The sequence below is a fragment of the Hypanus sabinus genome, chromosome 12 (assembly GCF_030144855.1).
Source record: "Hypanus sabinus isolate sHypSab1 chromosome 12, sHypSab1.hap1, whole genome shotgun sequence".
NCBI classification, from domain to species: domain Eukaryota; kingdom Metazoa; phylum Chordata; class Chondrichthyes; order Myliobatiformes; family Dasyatidae; genus Hypanus; species Hypanus sabinus.
This window is the reverse complement of record NC_082717.1, coordinates 109,221,322-109,247,677: the sequence shown is the minus strand read 5'-3', so window position 1 is coordinate 109,247,677 and position 26,356 is coordinate 109,221,322. Positions and strand designations below refer to the sequence as shown.

General features: G+C 46.6%; 1 protein-coding gene across 1 annotated transcript; it reads left to right on the top strand.

Annotated features, from left to right (window-relative positions):
• The first annotated feature begins 215 nt into the window (after window positions 1-215).
• LOC132403278 (endonuclease domain-containing 1 protein-like) lies at window positions 216-14,490 on the top strand. Its single transcript, XM_059986715.1, has 2 exons — window positions 216-689; window positions 12,681-14,490. The coding sequence occupies exons 1-2, from the start codon at window positions 381-383 to the stop codon at window positions 13,362-13,364; spliced, it is 993 nt and encodes a 330-aa protein (XP_059842698.1). The 5' UTR covers window positions 216-380; the 3' UTR covers window positions 13,365-14,490.
• The last annotated feature ends 11,866 nt before the right edge of the window (window positions 14,491-26,356 follow it).

The following is a 26,356-nucleotide window of genomic DNA, read 5'->3' as shown; positions in this document are numbered from 1 at the left end:
CATACTTTGATAATAAATTTACTTTGAACTTTGATGGCCTCTGCACTGGGACAGTGATGCAGAAGGAAGTACTGATGTCACGCCCCCACCCCCCCCCACCGAAAGCTGGCCCCAGTTGCATGGGTTCAGCATTTTCAGAGGACCAGGCAGTAGAAATCTGCTGACTTTGCTCACGTCAGCACTCACTGTTCTCGGAAGGAATAGTGAGTTCCTTCCTTCTTGCCATATAAAAATAGGACAGAGGAGCCTGAGTGAGTGGTTCACTCTCCTCTGTGCTCCCTCATTCCAGAAGGTTCCGTCTTTCAGAGCTTAGCCCGGGAAACTGCAGTGACACAGATCGTTGGCTTGCCAGTCCAGGGTTGAAGCCCTCTCTGCTGAGCATGGCCATTGGGCTGGGCTCTCCGGTCTGGTTCCTGCTCCTGGCAACTTCCCAACCTGGGATAGTGCAGGGGAAAGTGGTTACAGACTTCCAGGAATGTGATTCTTTCTTCAAGGATGGGATCCCACCGCAGGGATTTGAAAACATGGGCAATCCGGTCAAGATCTGTCAGATGTACAAGAACCACTATCACTTCGCCACCTTGTACCGGACAGACCTGAGGATCCCTGTCTACTCTGCCTACACGTATCAAGGGCCCAGCAGCATGGAGGAAATAAAGAGACCCTGTCCCTGGTTTTACGAGCCTCAGGTAAGATACAGCAGCTTCTGTGACCCCCCGGGCATTAGGTTATTTTGCATACAAAAGCGCAGTCAAGGAGTGGGACAGTGAGTAGAACCATTGCCTCAGACTGCCAGAGACTCAGGTTCGATCCTGATTCTGCCGATGTCTGTGTGGAGGTTGCTTATTCTCCTTCGAACCATGTTATTTCCTACAAGTTTCAGTTTTCCCACCATGTGCAGTTTTGCAGAATCACAGAGCACGACAGAAGCAGAGGCAAAAGCAGGAACGTGCGCCCACCTAGACCACGACAAACCATTTGACCATAAGATACAGGGGCAGGATTAGACCATTCGGCCCTTTGAGTCTGGTACGCCATTGCCTGAACATTCTTCCTCTCAATATTCTGTCTTTCCCCCAATTCCCTTCATACTCTGACCAATGAAGAATCTAATCAAGCACCACCCTAAATATACAAAACGACATGTTCCCAACTGCTGCCTGTAGCAAGGAATTCCATAGATTCACTACTCGCTGGCGAAAGAAATTCCCACTAACCTTGATTCTAAAAGGATGTTAAGACCCTATACCCCTCCATCCCCATCAGGTACATGAACAGTCCCTATACCACTCCATCCCCATCAGGTGGATGTCCAGTCCCTATACCCCTCCATCCCCATCAGGTACATGAACAGTCCCTATACCCCTCCATCCCCATCAGGTGGATGTCCAGTCCCTATACCCCTCCATCCCCATCAGGTGGATGTCCAGACCCTATACCCCTCCATCCCCATCAGGTGGATGTCCAGTCCCTATACCCCTCCATCCCCATCAGGTGGATGTCCAGTCCCTATACCCCTCCATCCCCATCAGGTGGATGTCCAGTCCTTATACCCCTCCATCCCCATCGGGTGTATGTCCAGTCCCTGTACCCCTCCATCCCCATCAGGTACATGAACAGTCCCTATACCCCTCCATCCCCATCAGGTGGATGTCCAGTCCCTATACCCCTCCATCCCCATCAGGTGGATGTCCAGTCCTTATACCCCTCCATCCCCATCCGGTGGATGTCCAGTCCCTGTACCCCTCCATCCCCATCAGGTACATGAACAGTCCCTATACCCCTCCATCCCCATCAGGTGGATGTCCAGTCTCTAAACCCCTCCATCCCCATCAGGTGGATGTCCAGTCCCTATACCCCTCCATCCCCATCAGGTGGATGTCCAGTCCCTATACCCCTCCAACCCCATCAGGTGGATGTCCAGTCCCTATACCCCTCCATCCCCATCAGGTGGATGTCTAGTCCCTATACCCCTCCATCCCCATCAGGTGGATGTCCAGTCCCTATACCCCTTCATCCCCATCAGGTGGATGTCCAGTCCCTATACCCCTCCATCCCCATCGGGTGTATGTCCAGTCCCTATACCCCTCCATCCCCATCAGGTGGATGTCCAGTTCCTGTACCCCTCCATCCCCATCAGGTGGATGTCCAGTCCCTATACCCCTCCATCCCCATCAGGTGGATGTCCAGTCCCTGTACCCCTCCATCCCCATCAGGTGGATGTCCAGTCCCTATACCCCTCCATCCCCATCAGGTGGATGTCCAGTCCCTATACCACTCCATCCCCATCGGGTGGATGTCCAGTCCCTATACCCCTCCATCCCCATGGGGTGGATGTCCAGTCCCTGTACCCCTCCATCCCCATCAGGTGGATGTCCAGTCCCTATACCCCTCCATCCCCATCAGGTGGATGTCCAGTCTCTATACCCCTCCATCCCCATCAGGTGGATGTCCAGTCCCTATACCCCTCCATCCCCATCAGGTGGATGTCCAGTCTCTATACCCCTCCATCCCCATCAGGTGGATGTCCAGTCCCTATACCCCTCCATCCCCATCAGGTGGATGCCCAGTCCCTATACCCCTCCATCCCCATCGGGTGGATGTCCAGTCCCTATACCCCTCCATCCCCATCAGGTGGATGTCCAGTCCCTATACCCCTCCATCCCCATCGGGTGGATGTCCAGTCCCTGTAACCCTCCATCCCCATCAGGTGGATGTCCAGTCCCTATACCCCTCCATCCCCATCAGGTGGATGTCCAGTCCCTATACCCCTCCATCCCCATCAGGTGGATGTCCAGTCCCTATACCCCTCCATCCCCATCAGGTGGATGTCCAGTCCCTATACCCCTCCATCCCCATCAGGTGGATGTCCAGTCCCTATACGCCTCCATCCCCATCAGGTGGATGTCCAGTCCCCATACCCCTCCATCCCCATCCGGTGGATGTCCAGTCCCTATACGCCTCCATCCCCATCAGGTGGATGTCCAGTCCCTATACCCCTCCATCCCCATCAGGTGGATGTCCAGTCCCTATACCCCTCCATCCCCATCGGGTGGATGTCCAGTCCCTTTACCCCTCCATCCCCATCAGGTGGATGTCCAGTCTCTATACCCCTCCATCCCCATCAGGTGGATGTCCAGTCCCTATACCCCTCAATCCCCATCAGGTGGATGTCCAGTCCCTATACCCCTCCATCCCCATCGGGTGGATGTCCAGTCCCTATACCCCTCCATCCCCATCAGGTGGATGTCCAGTCCCTATACCCCTCCATCCCCATCAGGTGGATGTCCAGTCCCTGTACCCCTCCATCCCCATCAGGTGGATGTCCAGTCCCTATACCCCTCCATCCCCATCAGGTGGATGTCCAGTCCCTGTACCCCTCCATCCCCATCAGGTGGATGTCCAGTCCCTATACCCCTCCATCCCCATCACGTGGATGTCCAGTCTCTATACCCCTCCATCCCCATCAGGTGGATGTCCAGTCCCTATACCCCTCCATCCCCTTCATGTGGATGTCCAGTCTCTAAACCCCTCCATCCCCATCAGGTGGATGTCCAGTCCCTATACGCCTCCATCCCCATCAGGTGGATGTCCAGTCCCTATACCACTCCATCCCCATCAGGTGGATGTCCAGTCCCGATACCCCTCCATCCCAATCAGGTGGATGTCCAGTCTCTATACCCCTCCATCCTCATCAGGTGGATGTCCAGTCCCTATACCCCTCCATCCCCATCAGGTGGATGTCCAATCCCTATACCCCTCCATCCCCATCAGGTGGATGTCCAGTCCCTGTACCCCTCCATCCACATCAGGTGGATGTCCAGTCCCTATACCCCTCCATCCCCATCAGGTGGATGTCCAGTCCCTGTACCCCTCCATCCACATCAGGTGGATGTCCAGTCCCTATACCCCTCCATCCCCATCAGGTGGATGTCCAGTCCCTATACCCCTCCATCCCCTTCATGTGGATGTCCAGTCTCTAAACCCCTCCATCCCCATCAGGTGGATGTCCAGTCCCTGTACCCCTCCATCCCCATCAGGTGGATGTCCAGTCCCTATTCCCCTCCATCCCCATCAGGTGGATGTCCAGTCCCGATACCCCTCCATCCCAATCAGGTGGATGTCCAGTCTCTATACCCCTCCATCCTCATCAGGTGGATGTCCAGTCCCTATACCCCTCCATCCCCATCGGGTGGATGTCCAGTCCCTATACCCCTCCATCCCCATCAGGTGGATGTCCAGTCCCTATACCCCTTCATCCCCATCAGGTGGATGTCCAGTCCCTATACCCCTCCATCCCCATCAGGTGGATGTCCAGTCCCTATACCCCTCCATCCCCATCAGGTGGATGTCCAGTCCCTATACCCCTCCATCCCCATCAGGTGGATGTCCAGTCCCTATACCCCTCCATCCCCATCGGGTGGATGTCCAGTCCCTATACCCCTCCATCCCCATCAGGTGGATGTCCAGTCCCTATACCCCTCCATCCCCATCAGGTGGATGTCCAGTCCCTATACCCCTCCATCCCCATCGGGTGGATGTCCAGTCCCTATACCCCTCCATCCCCATCAGGTGGATGTCCAGTCCCTATACCCCTTCATCCCCATCAGGTGGATGTCCAGTCCCTATACCCCTCCATCCCCATCAGGTGGATGTCCAGTCCCTATACCCCTTCATCCCCATCAGGTGGATGTCCAGTCCCTGTACCCCTCCATCCCCATCAGGTGGATGTCCAGTCCCTGTACCCCTCCATCCCCATCAGGTGGATGTCCAGTCCCTTTACCCCTCCATCCCCATCGGGTGGATGTCCATCTAGACAGAAGTGGATATTGGACATACTGAGGTAAAGTGAGTGGGCCAATGCAGAATAATATTGGTAAGTAGGCTTGTTAGTTTTGGGTTAGTTTTGGTGGTAATCTCTGGGGATGCAATCAATTGTCAGATGGTGCAGTTGGTGTTGAGGAGAATTGCCACTTGCAGCCAGGAGACAGCAATTGTTTGTAACTGATAGAGGTGATCATGTCGAGTAATTAACTTGAACCTGAAGCCACGTGGGAGTCACTCCAAAGGATTGGGTTTGTGTGCCTGATGGAGAGTTGAGTGGGTGTTTAGCTTAAAGGTCTACTACCTAACTCAACGTTTCTCCTCTCTTGTCAACCACAGTTCCTTTCCCAAGTCTTTTTTTCCTTGACTCAGTGAATCCCATGCAAGTGTATCCTAAACAACTTAAACATTTCTGAGGTCCATTTCCCCGATAACAACTGTTCTCAATTTGCACCCTTCCTTTTCCATTCTCCCATCCACACTGACCCAGTAGTATATGGTAACTTTGAACTTTGAGAATATCTCATTATGATCCGAGACAAATTGAGTCAGGAAATACCGAGACTTTGGTCTGTATTTGTGTGAGACAGCAAGCGAAATAGTTTGTGTGTATGTGTGATGTGTGTTAGAGAGAGATGGTGTGTGTATGTGTGTGCTTATGTATGCATGTATTTATGTGTGTGTGTGTGCGTGCATGCATGTGTTTGTGAGTGTGAGTGTGAGAGAGAGAGATGGTGTGTGTATATGTGTGCGCATGCGTGCCTGTGTTTGAGCGTGTATGTGTGACAGAGAGTGTATTACTGTGAGTGTTGCTGTGCACCATTCAACTCGGTCTTCTATTATACAGTAACCAACTACAAAAAATTCATAGTTGATCAATTTATAGGCTCATTTATAATTTACTGCAAGGTAAGTCTACTTCCATACATTAAGTTGGTAGCTGAAAACAAGCCACTTTTACAGAGTGCAGTAATTCGTTTGTTCCATTCCATAACATTCCCTCTTCATCTGGACACATCTCTGGTTGCTGGCACCTGTTCTCCAATCAGTCTACTGGCCTGTAGAGGTTTCTTCCCCCATGACAGCTCTGTCCTGTTTTACTCTGTTGTCAAAACATTCCTGCCGTAAACATACACCTTGATATAAAACACACACAGGCTTCTTATAAGCCTGCATCCAAACTAGCAAAGCGCTCTGAAATCACACAGGTTCCATTTTACAGAAGTTCTAAATTGATAAAGACTTCAGGGTTATAGATAGATTTCCACATTTCCCCTTGTTTGTCATTTCACGACAACACAATTATCTTCAATACACAACACTTTGAGGTATGAGTACAATAATCACAGTGATTTTAAACTTTGCTGTAATGATACAGTGCCAGAACTTCAGTTAAGCAAAATCCACTTTCCTAGTTTGCACCACCAGATACCAATTTTCAATATCCTCTCCTTCTTAGTCCTACTATACTACACAAAATCCACAAAACAACAACAGCTATTATTATTGTACCAATGATTATGCCATAAAGTTGAATAGTTGCCCACCATCCCCTTCCTAGAGAGTTATAATTGTGAAGTTGATCTCCCACTGTTCAGTGGCCTCTTGGATATGAAACACAAAGTGAGTTATATCTTCAGATTCATCTGGTATGTAAATACGACATTCTTGTCCAGTCAGGGTACACTTGCCTACTTTTTCAGATAAAACATAGTCCAAGGCCATTGGTTTTGTAAAGTTGACGTACAGACTGCCATCAATACTGCCAACAATTTAGATATTGTTTATTTGAACAGAAGCATGTGCAGTTTCACTTGTTAACCTTTTCCGATGCTGATGCCATGTTAATCAGTTCCTGTGCTGCTTTACCAGTTCCATACGCAAGTGTTACCTTTCCCCAAGGATAAGAATAACTCCATTTACTCAGGGCTTAGCATTGTCATACGGAGGTATATACCATCTTCTAAACAGCTTGTTTCCAAGTTAATATCCTCATCTTCCCCCATTGACATTCTTGCACCGTAAAGGGGAGCAAGGGGGTCTGTGTCCTATCATGTACCAGATGTTTCCAGGGCAGAGGGCTTGGACCACATCGAGTAACAGTTCATCTGTTTCACTGAATGGTATGGGTAAAAGGGACACACCCATTTCTACAAACCCAGCAGCCTGAGATATTGGTCCTGTTCGCATGCTGGTAAGTCATTCGTAAGAAAGCGTTCGAGGCAGATACATCTGTCGGAGAAAGGACACACACTAATCTAACCACTGTTGTTAGGACTGTGTTATGCACTTTCTTACAGTGAGAGGCATGAACTGGCAACGGCTTTTCTCTTATCTTGATGGTTGTATGAAATGGTCCCTCAAATCGCAGTTCCAGATAATTACTTCTTTCAAACGTCTGCATCACCACGGAATCTCCGGGCTTGATGTCGTGGGGCTTACTGGTTGCTGGGCTTCCTTTACCTGTTGATAATATCTGGTAATATTTATTTTAGAGTAACGCAATGGCTCAGAATCCAGGTTATTTACATCCATCTGCTTAACTCCCCGCAGCCTATCTGATGATTAAGGCCCATCCCATTGTGACCTAGTGTAGGGACAAGCCAATGGTTCTATTAGAACCAAAATCAGGACCTGTTTCACTTTAGTCCTGTTTTCTCACACATTTTGCTAAATTTATTCTTAATTGTTCATTTCATCCTTTCCACTAGGCCCACTGACTGAGGATGGTAGCTACAATGGAAACGTTGATCCACCTGCAAGGCTTTGCATATTAATTTAATGACTTTATCAGTGAAATGAGTACCATTGTCCCTAGATAGTGTCCAGGTGATCCCAACTCGCGGGATTATTTCCTTTAACAAAATTGAGGGAATAAGTTATTTTTAATACTTTAAAACAAAGAAATATTGGAAGTTATTTGTCAAGCACAACTAACCATTACCAGAGAGCAGCTTGTGCATTGCACTCTTGGAACAACTCTCTAAAATCTTCCCCGGGAACGTAAATCCTTAGCAATATTCCCCATCTGCCGTGGTCCAAATGGAGTAGTGTAGAGTTCCTTCCCCAGCTCCATCCTCTCTGATAGTAACTGGGTGGAGGCGCGATCATGCTGACGGTAACACTGGCTCTTCTTGGTTGTGTGTTGGCTGGGGATCCTCAGAAGCAGAGTCCTCATCATAACCATATCTGACCATCTTACCTGCTAAATCACTCCAACTCATATTTCCAGATTCATCCTGCTCCCCTCTTCCAGATCCAAAAGCACATATTACTCCTCTCTGTGCAGCAAGTTGGCTCTGCAGCCTTTGCAACTGTTTTAACGAGTTTGTACAATCTCCAGTGCAGCGTTACTTTTCATGTACCGATTTCTTGTATCACATTCACAGCCATCTTTAAATCACCCCACTGTTTCTTCAGTCCCTCCACTTCGGTCTCAGCTACTGGGCTGCTCCCTCCTGTTTGTTCTTTTCTATAACCAGCTTTTCACACTGGAACTGAAACCGATACGTACAGTAAGTCAAATCCATCCTCCTCTGCGTCTACAAATCAGTAAATTTCTTTTTCTGGATCAGGAAAAGTTTTGCCCCACCCCATCTTTTACTTTATCTTTTTTTTTGTTCTATTTACATTTACCAATATTCCACCAACGTTCCAGTTTTCACATCAGCGCTCTGTAGAGTTTAACACATTTCAGTATTTAGTTCTGACACCCTTTCATTATTGGATGGTTTACCGATTTCCTTTCTCATGGTACCTCAGTAAAATTTCACACATCGCCAACACTAGGCCAACCTGTGTAAGTGTTTCCTACACTGAACCATTCAGTTTGTTTGCTCACATTTTTCCACACGCCCCGGACGCTAGGTTGACATGAAATATTCACCTTTTTTAATTCCTCGGAATTTCTGTTGCCATACCAAATGCATTGTAATCATAGTGAGAGAAACGGATCCACACAACACCATAGCATTGATCACAGCGTACAGGGCAAAAGGAAGACAGAAATGAAGTCTGGCTGCCAAGAGGCAAAACCTGCAGAAGCAAAAGTAACTTTCATTTTTTGCTGATTGCTTCTTCCGAGCAGTTTTGTCTTAGACAGTCCCATCCTTGGGATTCTCTGAGCTGCTGCTGCACCTAGGCAGGCAAGTCTTGGAGAAACTTTCAAATTCTGCCATCTACCATTCAGCTAGGTATACTAATTTACTGTAACAAACTTCACCAATTTCAGAGTGGATCAAATTATATCCGCACTTATTACTTGCAAGGAAAGTCTGTCTCCATATGTTAAGTAGGTAGCTTTAATCTTACAGCTCAAATCAAACCACTTTTGTACTTTTACAGAGACCAGTAATTAGTTTATTCTGTCCCATAACATTCCTTCCTTATCTGTGCCTGTCTCTAGTTTCTGGCATTTATTCTCCTATCAGTTCATTTGCGAGAGAGTGTATGCATGTGTGTGTATCTGAAAGAGAGCGAGAGAGGAGAGTTGGCATGAGTGAGTGTGTGTGCGAGTGAGAGAGAGTGTGAAACGCTTTGTATGTGAGTGTAAGTTTGCATGTAATAGTGTGTGTAAAGGAACTGACTGTTTACAAATTGGTCGAACTATGAACAGTTTAGAGACAGGAGACTGCAGATATTGTAATTGGGAGCAACGTACATTTGGTGTCAGTGTTTGAAATATTCTAAGAGCAACATACTTGTACATGTTAAGGGAAGTCATAGATATTGGATTCATGCAGGAAAATGACAGAGAAATGAAAGATCACCCATAGTCTTACTAATTGTTAGGACAGGATTGATGGGCTGAATGGCATAACCCTGTTGTTTGTTCTGCTCTAATAATGAAGGAACTTGCATCCAGTTGCTACCTTATGGACACCTTCTCACTACAAATTGTCCCCTCTGAAAATGCTGAGGGTCATGGAATGTTGCAATGCAGGAGGAGACTGTTCCACCCAACAAGTCTATGTCAGTCCTGGGAGAGTTATCCCATCAGAACCATTCCCCAAACTTAAACCGATGCTGAATACTTCCAGGATATTCCATCCTTACCTCAGATTTTCAGCATCTGCAGTTACGCGATTTTCAATAGTTAATATTGAGTTTATAGTCATCTACATGAGCACATGTATAGACAGGTGAAATGAAAAAAACTTCCTTGAAGCAGTGTTATAGGCACAAAGCATCAGGTAACAGCATTCACAATAAAAACAAATCAACCACAATTTTTTAAATTAGAAAGAACTCAGTTAGAACACAAAAAGTGGGAAGTTACTGATCCGATATATATCCATGCTGTCTAAGACTTTTGCACTGGACAGTACTTGTCAACATGGAGCAGACAGCGAGTTTGAAAGTCTGGCGGGAGCAAAGGATATTAGGAATGGTGAGGGTGGAGCATTGCGGGAGGGGTATGGGATGGGAGGTAGAGAAGGAGAGCGGGGTGGGGGTGGTACAGGTGCAAACATACCCAGACCTGAGACACCAGGAAAGGTAATTTGATATCAAACAATTGGTTTATTGATCATTACAGAATGTCTCTCTGGTGCTCCCCACTCCCTTCCCTCCCCCTTCCCCTTTTCCCAACCATGATTCCCCTCTCACTGTCTGCTTCCCACTCTCAGCCACGATAGAGACCTCTATCAGAATCAGTTTTATTGTAACTCACATATCTCGTGAATTTTTTTGTGGCGGTGCAATGCATGGAGTGACTACAGTACTGTTCAGAGTCCACTTACTCTCTGCAGTTTCTTATGTGCCTGTGCATTCGAATTACCACGCCAGACCATGACACAAGCAGTTAGGGCCCTGATCTAGAAGTTTGTTATAGTACTGGTGTTCTTGAGCACCCTTACCCTCTGTCCTTTCCTCTTTCCACATATCTCTGCAATTTTCTCTCCCTGATGACACTGAATTCCTTTCAAAGCACCTGGTTGACCCTCAGTGCCTGTTCTTATGGGCAATGAGTTACCCATCATCAGTCCTTATTGCCATAAAGATCTCCATCTCCTCACCTCTGTCTTGTACCACTGGTCACTAACAGGAACTAGTAGAAAATTAGTTACTGTCACACAGAGGGTCAGAAGTGACCTTTGGGCAGGTTACAGTAAGTCCTTGTTAACAATAGACAATAGGCATTAGGTGCAGGAGTAGGCCATTCAGCCCTTCTAGCCAGCACCACCATTCACTGTGATCATGGCTGATCATACACAATCAGTACCCCGTTCCTGCCCTCTCCCCATATCCCTTGACCCCGCTATCTATAAGAGCTCTATCTAACTCTCTCTTGAATGCATCCAGAGACTTGACCTCCACTGCCTTCTGGGGCAGAGCATTCCACATATCCACCACTCTCTGGTTGAAAAAGTTTTTCCGCATCTCTGTTCTAAATGGCCTACCCCTTATTCTTAAACTGTCGCCTCTAGTTCTGGACTCACCCATAAGTGGGAACATGCTTCCTACCTCCAGCATGTCCAGTCCCTTAATAATCTTATATGGTTCAATTAGATCCCCTCTCATCCTTCTAAATTCCAGTGTATACAAGCCCAGTCGCTCCAATCTTTCAACGTATGACAGTCCCGCAATTCCGGGAATTAACCTTGTGAACCTACGCTGCACTCCCTCAATAGCAAGAATGTCCTTCCTCAAATTTGGAGACCAAAACTGCACACAATACTCCAGGTTGGGTCTCACCAGGGCCCTGTACAGCTGCAGAAGGATCTCTTTACTCCTATACTCAATTCCTAAGGCCAGCATGCCATTAGCTTTCTTCACTCCCTGCTGTACCTGCATGCTTGCTTTCATTTACTGATGTACAAGAACACCTAGGTCTCGTTGTATTTCCCCTTTTCCTAACTTGACTCCATTTAGATAGTAATCTGCCTTCCTGTTCTTGCCACCAAAGTGGATAACCTCACATTTATCCACATTAAACTGCATCTGCCATACATTTGCCCACTCACCCAACCTGTCCAAGTCACCCTGCATTCTCCTAACATCATCCTCACATTTTACAGTGCCACCCAACTTCGTGTCTTCGGCAAATTTACTAATGTTACTTTTAATCCCTTTATCTAAATCATTAATGTATATTGTAAACAGCTGCGGTCCCAGCACCGAACCTTGCGGTACCCCACTGGTCACAGCCTGCCATTCCGAAAGGGACCCGTTAATCGCTACTCTTTGTTTCCTGTCAGCCAGCCAATTTTCAATCCATGTCAGTACTCTGCCCCCAATACCATGTGCCCTAATTTTGCCCACTAATCTCCTATGTGGGACTTTATCAAAGGCTTTCTGAAAGTCCAGGTACTCTACATCCACTGGCTCTCCCTTGTCCATTTTCATAGTTACATCCTCAAAAAACTCCAGAAGATTAGTCAAGCATGATTTTCTCATCAGGTCCTGGGGACTTACCAGTCTTCAGACCCAACAGCCTATCCACCACCGTTTCTTGCCTAATATAAATTTCATTCAGTTCATCCATTACCCTAGTTCCTTTGGCCACTATTACATCTGGGAGATTGTTTGTGTCTTCTCTAGTGAAGACAGATCCAAAGTACCTGTTCAACTCATCTGCCATTTCTTTGTTTCCCATAATAAATTCACCCGTTTCTGTCTTCAATGGCCCAATTTTGGTCTTTTCACATACCTAAAGAAGCTTTACTATCCTCCTTTATATTCTTGGCTAGTTTACCTTCATACCTCATTCTTTCTCCGTGTATTGCCTTTTCTGTTAACCACTAGCCATGAGTATCCATAACCCTTGATTGAGGAATTGAAGTTAATTGAGACCTCTCTTAGCTAATTTTATAAATAGTGAATATTTCCTATGGACTAATTTCTGCTGGTTTTAGATTGATAATCGGACTGCCAGTCCTGAAATGAAATCCAGCGAGAACAGGACCAGTGAAAAACAAGCGGTGGACACAGATTACAAGAACTCAGTTTATGAACGGGGGCATCTGTACCCGTTTTCCTTCAATAAACAAGATAGTTCAACAGCCAGCTGCACCCTCACTAATGCAATCCCCATGGTTGGTGGTGATAATAAGCGATGGTATGCTCGCGCGGAGAAACTCATTAAAGGATTGGCGGAGAACTGCCACAACTCTGGCAGCCGGATGTACGTGGTAACGGGCTCTGGTAACTACACAGAGAAAAAAATGAAGAATAAGGTTGTGGTGCCCGGGCTGATCTGGTCCGCTGCTTGCTGTACCTCCTCAGGGAGGCTGGATGTGCTTAGTTCACCTGAGGAGATGGAAGTAACCCCAGTGAATACCAAGATGAACTTCTCCATTGCATTCATGAAAGAGTTGCTGACCGGTAAGAGTGTAATCAATATGACAGTGTTGGAGCTGGAGCGTACACTGAACGTGAAAATCTTTAACCAGTGCAAGGGAACAAGTCAAATTGACGAAGAGGAGAACTATCGAGAGGTGAACGCTTTGCTAAATGAAATACAGAGTGCTGATCCGGAGCTTGAAAAAGATTCAGAAGGGAATATACTGAGTTGGCTAAGAAAATTGGTGGAAGAGTGAGCTCAGAGGGTATCTTTGGCATTTCTCAAATATTTTCTATCGCAAGTCTAACAGCAAGTTATAATTACTTCTCCCTTCCTCTGCTCTCCTTTTCCATTCCCCATTTGGCTCCCCTCTTGACCCCTTCTCTTCACCTCCCTCGTGTGTCCCTTCTCCTTCCCTTTTTCCCATGATCCACTCTCCTCTCCTAACATATTCCTTGGTGTAGAAATAGGCCATTCAGCCCATTGAATCTTCTCTGCTATTCCATCATAAGAACATAAGAAATAGGAGCAGGAGTAGGCCATCCGGCCCATCGAGCCTGCTCCACCATTCAATAAGATCATGGCTGATCTGTCTGTAAACTCAGCTCTATCTACCTGCCTTCTCCCCATAACCCTTAATTCCCCTATGTAAAAAGCTACCTAACTGTATCTTAAATATATTTAGCGAAGAAGCCTCAACTGCTTCCCTGGACAGAGAATTCCACAGATTCACCACTCTCTGGAAAAACAGTTTCCCCTCATCTCTGTCCCAAATCTTCTGCCCTGAAACTTAAGACAATGTCCCCTTGTTCTAGTCTCACCTACCAATGGAAACAACTTTTCTACTTCTATCTTATCTATCCCTTTCAAAATTTTGTACGTTCCCCTTTTCGCTTTAGGAAGGAAGATGAGAAAGGCCACAAGAATCAGAAATCAGGAGTTTCTGTCTTGCAATTAACAAAACAATCTTATTAATGATTTTAAACTTTGTAAGCATTGACACAAATCTATGCATGATGTCCATCGGGAAGGGACTTCCTCCTGTAGATCTTATGATTTTTTGCTTTACAGATTTGATTTGTTGCTTTGTATACGATCCAAGTAACACAAATGGACTTAATCATCGGGTACTTCTTGTACACATCTTTAATGTAGTTTGCACGTGCTTTGAGTTACCCAGTTTGCAATAATTTACAGATGTACTGGAGATAATTTTGTCAGTCAATATCCAATGAATTTTGTTAATTAACGTCTGCCTCACCAGCAATTCAGCAACAGCTGGACATTCAGTGTAACACAACGAAAGTCGGTGAGATCACAGATCGTTAATAGTGAAGTTTGTAATCCGTTGTGTGGTTCTTCATCAAATAAAAATCTACAAAATATAATCTTTGTGGTAATGTCTTCAAATGATCTTTGGCAGTCATGGGGATCAAACCTGTCACACAGAGAAAAGACCAGGACATCATAAAACCATGATTTAGAGTCAAAATAGGCCATCTGGCCCATCAAGTATGCTCTGCCGTTCAGTCATGGCTGATCTTTTCTCATTCCCATTCTCCCACCTTCTCTCTGTAACCCTCCACTCCCTTACCAATGAAGAAACTATTGACCTCTGCTTTAAACGCGCCCAGTGGCTTGGCCTCCACAGGCACCTGTGCCGATGAATTCCACAGATTCACCACCCTCTGGCTAAAGAAATTCCTGCTCATCTCTCTCCTAAAGGGATGTTCCTTTATTCTGAGGCTGTAACCTCAGGCCCTAGACTCTCCTACCAACAGAAACATCCTCTCCAAATCCAGGCTTCGAACACAGGCTGGGAATTTTCCAATGATTCTTACAGGCTGACCTTTGCATTCCTGGCATCATTCTCAAGAACCTCCTCTGGACCCTCTCTATCTCTCCAATACCAGCTCATCCTTCCTTAGATATGGCCCAAACACTTCAAATACAGTCTGAGCAGAGCCTTGTATGGCCTTAGCGGTACATCCCTGCTCCATATTTGAGTCATCCCAAAAATGGGTGCCAATTGGGTCCTCAAGTCAGAGAATAGAAAGATGAACATTGCTTTGTCAAAGTCACTGGCAATTTGTCAGAGTGAGAATTCTCCAAGTCGGGAGCAGGAAAGGATGCAGAATGACAATGATAACTGTGCCTCTCGGAGAGGGAGGGCGCTGAGCTGATCCAAGGGGGTGATGGATGGTCGACAAATGGACTGAACTTGGACTGACGGAGGGTAACGCACTGGTCTGGAAATACGGAAGTGCAAAAGGTTGTCCTGGGCGAATGAGTGCTGGAGGGTGAGGGAAGGGAGAGGGGTAGAGGGGATGGAGGGAGGCAAAGAAAGAGAAGGAGAGGAAAGAAGATGGAGGTAGGGGAAGGGGGCCGTTACCCAGCTGACACACCGGGGAACATTATCACTGAGATATCCACAGCAATAAATATACACAACAGGAGATGTCTTCTAGAGGGATGGTTTTCTGAGAAATCCATCCAGCTTACGTCTTCCATTACACAAATCCCCATTTCACATTGATTCCTATGCAATAAGTAGAAATATGTCCCAACCAGATTATTCTCAATAATGCTCATTTATCACCAAAATGGGTATCTGTCACCATATACTACCCAGGGGCTAATTTTCTTGCAGGCTTTCACAGTAGATATGAAGAAACACAATAGAATCAGTGAGAAACACAAACAACCAATGTGCAAAAGAAGACAAAATGTGCAAGTAAATAAAGACAGATAATTAATATTGAGAACATGATTTGCAGAGTCCTGACAGTGCGTCCATAGGTTGTGGACTCAGTTCAGTGTTGAGGTGAGAGAAGTTACCCTCACTGGTTCAGGAGCCTGATGCCTGAGAGGGGTAATCAGTGCTCCTGAACCAGGTGGTGTGCGTCCTGAGGCAGCAGCGAGAAGAGAGCATGTCCTGGTTAGTGGGGGTCCTCGATGATGGATGCTGATGTCCTGTGTCAAAGGTGGGCAAGGCTTTACTTGTGAAGGAATGGGCTGTATCCGCTACTTTTTGTAGAATTTTCCCCTCAAGGCCATTGGTGTTTCCGTACCAGGGTATGATGCAGCCAGTCAAGATGCTCTCGTTGGTTCAGTATTATGATTATTATTTTTGCATTTACACAGATCGTCTTCTTTCGCTGTTGTCTGTCAGTCTTTGTTTGCACTGATAGTGGAGTGGCAAAGCAAATCTCCGAAGTGACAAGCAGTTCCGTTCGGAGACACAAGTGAATGCAGATCCTGCAATCTGCAGTTGGCAGCCTCCTGTGCCTCCACTCATCACCTCATTATCCATTACCCATTACCTCCTGTAACTCCACTCATCACCTCATTACCCATTACCTCCTGTAACTCCACTCATCACCTCATTACCCATTACCTCCTGTACCTCCACTCATCACCTCATTACCCATTACCTCCTGTAACTCCACTCATCACATCATTACCCATTACCCATTAACTCCTGTACCTCCACTCAACACCTCATTACCCATTACCCATTACCTCCTGTGCCTTCACTCATCACCTCATTACCCATTACCTCCTGTACCTCCACTCATCACCTCATTACACATTACCTCCTGTGCCTCCACTCATCACCTCATTACCCATTACCCATTAACTCCTGTACCTCCACTCATCACCTCATTACCCATTACCCATTACCTCCTGTACCTCCACTCAACACCTCATTACCCATTACCCATTACCTCTTGTGCCTCCACTCATCACCTCATTACCCATTACCCATTACCTCCTGTACCTCCACTCATCACCTCATTACCCATTACCCATTACCTCCTGTACCTCCACATCACCTCATTACCCATTACCCATTACCTCCTGTACCTCCACTCATCACCTCATTACCCATTACCTCCAGTACCTCCACTCATCACCTCATTACCCATTACCCATTACCTCCAGTACCTCCACATAACCTCATTACCCATTACCCATTACCTCCAGTACCTCCACTCATCACCTCATTACCCATTACCCATTACCTCCTGTACCTCCACTCATCACCTCATTACCCATTACCTCCTGTACCTCCACTCATCACCTCATTACCCATTACCTCCAGTACCTCCACTCAACACCTCATTACCCATTACCCATTACCTCGTGCCTCCACTCATCACCTCATTACCCATTACCTCTTGTGCCTCCACTCATCACCTCATTACCCATTACCTCCAGTACCTCCACTCATCACCTCATTACCCATTACCCATTACCTCCTGTACCTCCACTCATCACCTCATTACCCATTACCCATTACCTCCAGTACCTCCACATCACCTCATTACCCATTACCCATTACCTCCTGTACCTCCTCTCATCACCTCATTACCCATTACCTCCTGTACCTCCTCTCATCACCTCATTACCCATTAACTCCTGTACCTCCACTCATCACCTCATTACCCATTACCCATTACCTCCAGTACCTCCACATCACCTCATTACCCATTACCCATTACCTCCTTTACCTCCTCTCATCACCTCATTACCCATTACCCCTTGTGCCTCGACTCATCACCTCATTACCCATTACCCATTACCTCCTGTACCTCCACATCACCTCATTACCCATTACCCATTACCTCCAGTACCTCCACATCACCTCATTACCCATTACCCATTACCTCCTGTACCTCCTCTCATCACCTCATTACCCATTAACTCCTGTACCTCCACTCAACACCTCATTACCCATTACCCATTACCTCTTGTGCCTCCACTCATCACCTCATTATCCATTACCCATTACCTCCAGTACCTCCACATCACCTCATTACCCATTACCCATTACCTCCTGTACCTCCTCTCATCACCTCATTACCCATTACCTCCTGTACCTCCACTCATCACATCATTACCCATTACCCATTACCTCCTGTGCCTTCACTCATCACCTCATTACCCATTACCCATGATCTCTTGTGCCTCCACTCATCACCTCATTACCCATTACCTCTTGTGCCTCGACTCATCACCTCATTACCCATTACCCATTACCTCCTGTAACTCCACTCATCACCTCATTACCCATTACCCATTACCTCCAGTACCTCCACTCATCACCTCATTACCCATTACCCATTACCTCCTGTACCTCCACTCATCACCTCATTACCCATTACCCATTACCTCCAGTACCTCCACATCACCTCATTACCCATTACCCATTACCTCCTGTACCTCCTCTCATCACCTCATTACCCATTACCCATTACCTCCTGTACCTCCACTCATCACCTCATTACCCATTACCCATTACCTCTTGTGCCTCCACTCATCACCTCATTACCCATTACCTCCTGTACCTCCACTCATCACATCATTACCCATTACCCATTAACTCCTGTACCTCCACTCAACACCTCATTACCCATTACCCATTACCTCTTGTGCCTCCACTCATCACCTCATTACCCATTACCCATTACCTCCTGTACCTCCACTCATCACCTCACTACCCATTACCCATTACCTCTTGTGCCTCCACTCATCACCTCATTACCCATTACCTCCTGTGCCTCCACTCATCACCTCATTACTCATTACCCATTACCTCCTGTGCCTCCACTCATCACCTCATTTCCCATTACCCATTACCTCCTGTGCCTCCACTCATCACCTCATTACCCATTACGCATTACCTCCTGTACCTCCACTCATCACCTCATTATCCATGACCCATTACCTCCTTTACCTCCACTCATCACCTCATTACCCATTACCCATTAAATCCTGTGCCTCCACTCATCACCTCATTACCCATTACCAATTACCTCCTGTGCCTCCACTCATCACCCCATTACCCATTACCCATTACCTCCTGTGCATTCACTCATCACCTCATTACCCATTACCCATTATCTCCTGTGCCTTCACTCATCACCTCATTATCCATTACCCATTATCTCCTGTGCCTTCACTCATCACCTCATTATCCATTACCCATTAGCTCCTGTGCCTTCACTAATCACCTCATTACCCATTACCCATTATCTCCTGTGCCTTCACTCATCACCTCATTATCCATTACCCATTACCTCCTGTGCCTCCACTCATCACCTCATTATCCATTACACATTACCTCCTGTGCCTCCAATCATCACCTCATTATCCATTACCCATTACCTCCTGTGCCTTCACTCATCACCCCATTATCCATTACCCATTACCTCCTGTGCCTCCACTCATCACCTCATTATCCATTACCCATTACCTCCTGTGCCTCCACTCATCACCTCATTATCCATTACACGTTACCTCCTGTGCCTCCACTCATCACCTCATTATCCATTACCCATTACCTCCTGTGCCTCCACTCATCACCTCATTATCCATTACACATTACCTCCTGTGCCTCCAATCATCACCACATTATCCATTACCCATTAGCTCCTGTGCCTTCACTAATCACCTCATTACCCATTACCCATTATCTCCTGTGCCTTCACTCATCACCTCATTATCCATTACCCATTACCTCCTGTGCCTCCACTCATCACCTCATTATCCATTACACATTACCTCCTGTGCCTCCAATCATCACCTCATTATCCATTACCCATTATCTCCTGTGCCTTCACTCATCATCTCATTACACATTACCCATTATCTCCTGTTCCTCCACTCATCACCTCATTATCCATTACCCATTAGCTACTGTGCCTTCACTCATCACCCCATTATCCATTACCCATTACCTCCTGTGCCTCCACTCATCACCTCATTACCCATTACCTCCTGTGCCTCCACTCATCACCTCATTATCAATTACCTCCTGTGCCTTCACTCATCAACTCATTACCCATTAGTTCCTGTGCCTCCACTAATCACCTCATTATCCATTACCCATTACCTCCTGTGCCTTCACTCGTCACCTCATTACCCATTACCCATTATCTCCTGTGCCTCCACTCATCACCTCATTACCCATTACCCATTATCTCCTGTGCCTCCACCCATCACCTCATTACCCATTATCTCCTGTGCCTCCACTCATCACCTCATTATCCATTACCCATTAACTCCTGTGACTCCACTCATCAACTCATTACCCATTACCCATTAACTCCTGTGCCTTCACTCATTACCTCATTATCCATTATCCATTACCTCCTGTGCCCTCACTCATTACCTAATTATCCATTATCCATTACCTCCTGTGCCCTCACTCATTACCTAATTATCCATTACCCATTACCTCCTGTACCTTCACTCATCACCACATTACACATTACCTCCTGTGCCTCCACTCATCACCTCATTATCCATTACACATTACCTCCTGTGCCTCCACTCATCACCTCATTATCCATTACCCATTATCTCCTGTGCCTCCACACATCACCTCATCACCTCATTACACATAAGCTCCTGTGCCTTCACTCATCAGCTCATTACCCATTATCTCCTGTGCCTCCACTCATCACCTCATTACCCATTACCTCCTGTGCTTCCACTCATCACCTCATTATCCATTACCTCCTGTGCCTTCACTCATCAACTCATTACCCATTATCTCCTGTGCCTCCACTCATCACCTCATTATCCATTACCCATTAACTCCTGTGCCTCCACTCATCACCTCATTACCCATTACCCATTATCTCCTGTGCCTCCACTCATCACCTCATTATCCATTAGCTCCTGTGCCTTCACTCATCACCTCATTACCCATTATCTCCTGTGCCTCCACTCATCACCTCATTATCCATTACCCATTAACTCCTGTGCCTCCACTCATCACCTCATTACCCATTACCTCCTGTGCCTCCACTCATCACCTCATTACCCATTAGCTCCTGTGCCTTCACTCATCACCTCATTAACCATTAGCTCATGTGCCTCCACTCATCACCTCATTATCCATTATCCATTACCTCCTGTGCCCTCACTCATTACCTAATTATCCATCACCCATTATCTCCTGTGCCTTCACTCATCACCTCATTACACATTACCTCCTGTGCCTCCACTCATCACCCCATTATCCATTACCCATTAAATCCTGCGCCTCCACTCATCACCCCATTATCCATTACCCATTATCTCCTGTGCCTCCACTCATCACCTCATTATCCATTACCCATTACCTCCTGTGCCTCCACTCATCACCTCATTATCCATTACCAATTAACTCCTGTGCCTTCATTCATCATCTCATTACCCATTACCTCCTGTGCCTCCACTCACCGCCTCATTACCTATTGCCCATTACCTCCTGTGCCTTCACTCACCACCCCATTATCCATTATCTCCTGTGCCTTCACTCATCACCTCATTATCCATTACCCATTAGCTCCTGTGCCTTCACTCATCACGCCATTATCCATTACCCATTACCTCCTGTGCCTACACTCAACACCTCATTACCCATTACCTCTTGTGCCTCGACTCATCACCTCATTACCCATTACCCATTACCTCCTGTAACTCCACTCATCACCTCATTACCCATTACCCATTACCTCCAGTACCTCCACTCATCACCTCATTACCCATTACCCATTACCTCCTGTACCTCCACTCATCACCTCATTACCCATTACCCATTACCTCCAGTACCTCCACATCACCTCATTACCCATTACCCATTACCTCCTGTACCTCCTCTCATCACCTCATTACCCATTACCCATTACCTCCTGTACCTCCACTCATCACCTCATTACCCATTACCTCCTGTACCTCCACTCATCACCTGATTACCCATTACCCATTACCTCTTGTGCCTCCACTCATCACCTCATTATCCATTACCCATTACCTCCTGTCCCTCCACTCATCACATCATTACCCATTACCCATTACCTCCTGTACCTCCACTCATCACATCATTACCCATTACCCATTAACTCCTGTACCTCCACTCAACACCTCATTACCCATTACCCATTACCTCTTGTGCCTCCACTCATCACCTCATTACCCATGACCCATTGACTCCTGTACCTCCACTCATCACCTCATTACCCATTACCCATTACCTCCTGTGCATTCACTCATCACCACATTATCCATTACCCATTAGCTCCTGTGCCTTCACTAATCACCTCATTACCCATTACCCATTATCTCCTGTGCCTCCAATCATCACCTCATTACTCATTACCCATTACCTCCTGTGCCTCCACTCATCACCCCATTACCCATTACCCATTATCTCCTGTGCCTTCACTCATCATCTCATTACACATTACCCATTATCTCCTGTGCCTCCACTCATCACCTCATTATCCATTACCCATTATCTCCTGTGCCTTCACTCATCACGCCATTATCCATTACCCATTACCTCCTGTGCCTCCACTCATCACCTCATTACCCATTACCTCCTGTGCCTCCACTCATCACCTCATTATCAATTACCTCCTGTGCCTTCACTCATCAACTCATTACCCATTAGCTCCTGTGCCTCCACTAATCACCTCATTATCCATTACCCATTACCTCCTGTGCCTTCACTCGTCACCTCATTACCCATTACCCATTATCTCCTGTGCCTCCACTCATCACCTCATTACCCATTACCCATTATCTCCTGTGCCTCCACCCATCACCTCATTACCCATTATCTCCTGTGCCTCCACTCATCACCTCATTATCCATTACCCATTAACTCCTGTGACTCCACTCATCACCTCATTACCCATTACCCATTACCTCCTGTGCCTTCACTCATTACCTCATTATCCATTATCCATTACCTCCTGTGCCCTCAGTCATTACCAAATTATCCATTACCCATTATCTCCTGTGCCTTCACTCATCACCTCATTAACCATTAGCTCCTGTGTCTCCACTCATCACCTCATTATACATTACCCATTACCTCCTGTACCTTCACTCATCACCACATTACACATTACCTCCTGTGCCTCCACTCATCACCTCATTATCCATTACCCATTACCTCCTGTGCCTTCACTCATCACCTCACTACCCATTACCCATTATCTCCTGTGCCTCCACACATCACCTCATCACCTCATTACACATTAGCTCCTGTGCCTTCACTCATCACGCCATTATCCATTAACCATTACCTCCTGTGCCTCCACTCATCACCTCATTACCCATTACCTCCTGTGCTTCCACTCATCACCTCATTATTCATTACCTCCTGTGCCTTCACTCATCAACTCATTACCCATTAGCTCCTGTGCCTCCACTCATCACCTCATTATCCATTACCCATTATCTCCTGTGCCTCCACTCATCACCTCATTATCCATTAGCTCCTGTGCCTTCACTCATCACCTCATTACCCATTATCTCCTGTGCCTCCACTCATCACCTCATTATCCATTACCCATTAACTCCTGTGCCTCCACTCATCACCTCATTACACATTATCTCCTGTGCCTTCACTCATCACTTCATTACCCATTACCCATTACCTCCTGTGCCTCCACTCATCACCTCATTACCCATTAGCTCCTGTGCCTTCACTCATCACCTCATTAACCATTAGCTCATGTGCCTCCACTCATCACCTCATTATACATTACACATTACCTCCTGTACCTTCACTCATTACCTCATTATCCATTATCCATTACCTCCTGTGCCCTCACTCATTACCTAATTATCCATTACCCATTATCTCCTGTGCCTTCACTCATCACCTCATTACACATTACCTCCTGTGCCTCCACTCATCACCTCATTATTCATTACCCATTAAATCCTGCGCCTCCACTCATCACCCCATTATCCATGACCCATTATCTCCTGTGCCTCCACTCATCACCTCATTACCCATTATATCCTGTGCCTTCACTCATCACCTCATTATCCATTACCCATTATCTCCTGTGCCTCCACTCATCACTTCATTATCCATTACCCATTACCTCCTGTGACTCCACTCATCACCTCATTATCCATTACCAATTATCTCCTGTGCCTTCATTCATCATCTCATTACCCATTACCTCCTGTGCCTCCACTCATCGCCTCATTACCTATTACCCATTACCTCCTGTGCCTTCACTCACCACCCCATTATCCATTATCTCCTGTGCCTTCACTCATCAGCTCATTACCCATTACTTACTGTGCCTCCACTCATCACCTCATTACACATTACCCATTACCTCCTGTGCCTCCACTCATCACCTCATTATCCATTACCCATTAGCTCCTGTGCCTTCACTCATCACGCCATTATCCATTACCCATTACCTCCTGTGCCTCCACTCATCACCTCATTATCAATTACCTCCTGTGCCTTCACTCATCAACTCATTACCCATTAGCTCCTGTGCCTCCACTAATCACCTCATTATCCATTACCCATTATCTCCTGTGCCTCCACTCATCACCTCATTACCCATTATCTCCTGTGCCTCCACTCATCACCTCATTATCCATTACCCATTACCTCCTGTGCATTCACTCATCACCTCATTACCCATTACCTCCTGTGCCTCCACTCATCACCTCATTATCCATTACCCATTATCTCCTGTGCCTTCACTCGTCACCTCATTACCCATTACCCATTACCTCCTGTGCCTCCACTTATCACCTCATTATCCATTACCCATTATCTCCTGTGCCTTCACTCATCACCTCATTATCCTTTACCCATTATCTCCTGTGCCTGCACTCATCAACTCATTATCCATTACCCATTATCTCCTGAGCCTTCACTCATCACCTCACTACCCATTACCCATTATCTCCTGTGCCTCCACTCATCACCTCATTACACATTAGCTCCTGTGCCTTCACTCATCAGCTCATTACCCATTATCTCCTGTGCCTCCACTCATCACCTCATTATCCATTACCCATTAAATCCTGCGCCTCCACTCATCACCCCATTATCCATGACCCATTATCTCCTGTGCCTCCACTCATCACCTCATTACCCATTATCTCCTGTGCCTTCACTCATCACCTCATTATCCATTACCCATTATCTCCTGTGCCTCCACTCATCACTTCATTATCCATTACCCATTACCTCCTGTGCCTTCACTCATCACCTCATTACCCATTACCTCCTGTGACTCCACTCATCACCTCATTATCCATTACCAATTACCTCCTGTGCCTTCATTCATCACCTCATTACCCATTACCTCCTGTGCCTCCACTCATCGCCTCATTATCCATTACCCATTACCTCCTGTGCCTTCACTCATCACCTCATTACCCATTACCTCCTGTGCCTCCACTCATCAACTCATTACCTATTGCCCATTACCTCCTGTGCCTTCACTCATCACCTCATTACCCATTACCCATTATCTCCTGTGCCTCCACTCATCACCTCATTACCCATTGCCCATGACCTCCTGTGCCTTCACTCATCACCTCATTACCCATATTCTCCTGTGCCTTCACTCATCACCTCATTACCCATTACCTCCTGTGCCTTCATTCATCAACGCATTACCCATTAGCTCCTGTGCCACCACTAATCACCTCATTATCCATTACCCATTACCTCCTGTGCCTTCACTCGTCACCTCATTACCCATTACCCATTATCTCCTGTGCCTCCACTCATCACCTCATTATCCATTACCCATTACCTCCTGTGCCTTCACTCATCACCTCATTATCCTTTACCCATTATCTCCTGTGCCTTCACTCATCACCTCATTACCCATTACCTACTGTGCCTCCACTCATCACCTCATTATCCATTACCCATTACCTCCTGTGCCTTCACTCGTCACCTCATTACCCATTACCCATTACCTCCTGTGCCTCCACTTATCACCTCATTATCCATTACCCATTACCTCCTGTGCCTTCACTCATCACCACATTATCCTTTAACCATTATCTCCTGTGCCTGCACTCATCAACTCATTATCCATTACCCATTACCTCCTGTGCCTTCACTCATCACCTCATTACCCATTACCTCCTGTGCCTCCACTCATCACCTCATTATCCATTACCCATTACCTCCTGTGCCTCCACTCATCACCTCATTACCCATTGCCCATGACCTCCTGTGCCTTCACTCATCAACTCATTACCCATTACCTCCTGTGCCTCCACTCATCACCTCATTATCCATTACCCATTATCTCCTGTGCCTTCACTCATTACCTCATTATCCATTACCCATTATCTCCTGTGCCTTCACTCATCACCCCATTACACATTACCCATTATCTCCTGTGCCTTCACTCATCACCCCATTACACATTACCAATTATCTCCTGTGCCTTCACTCAT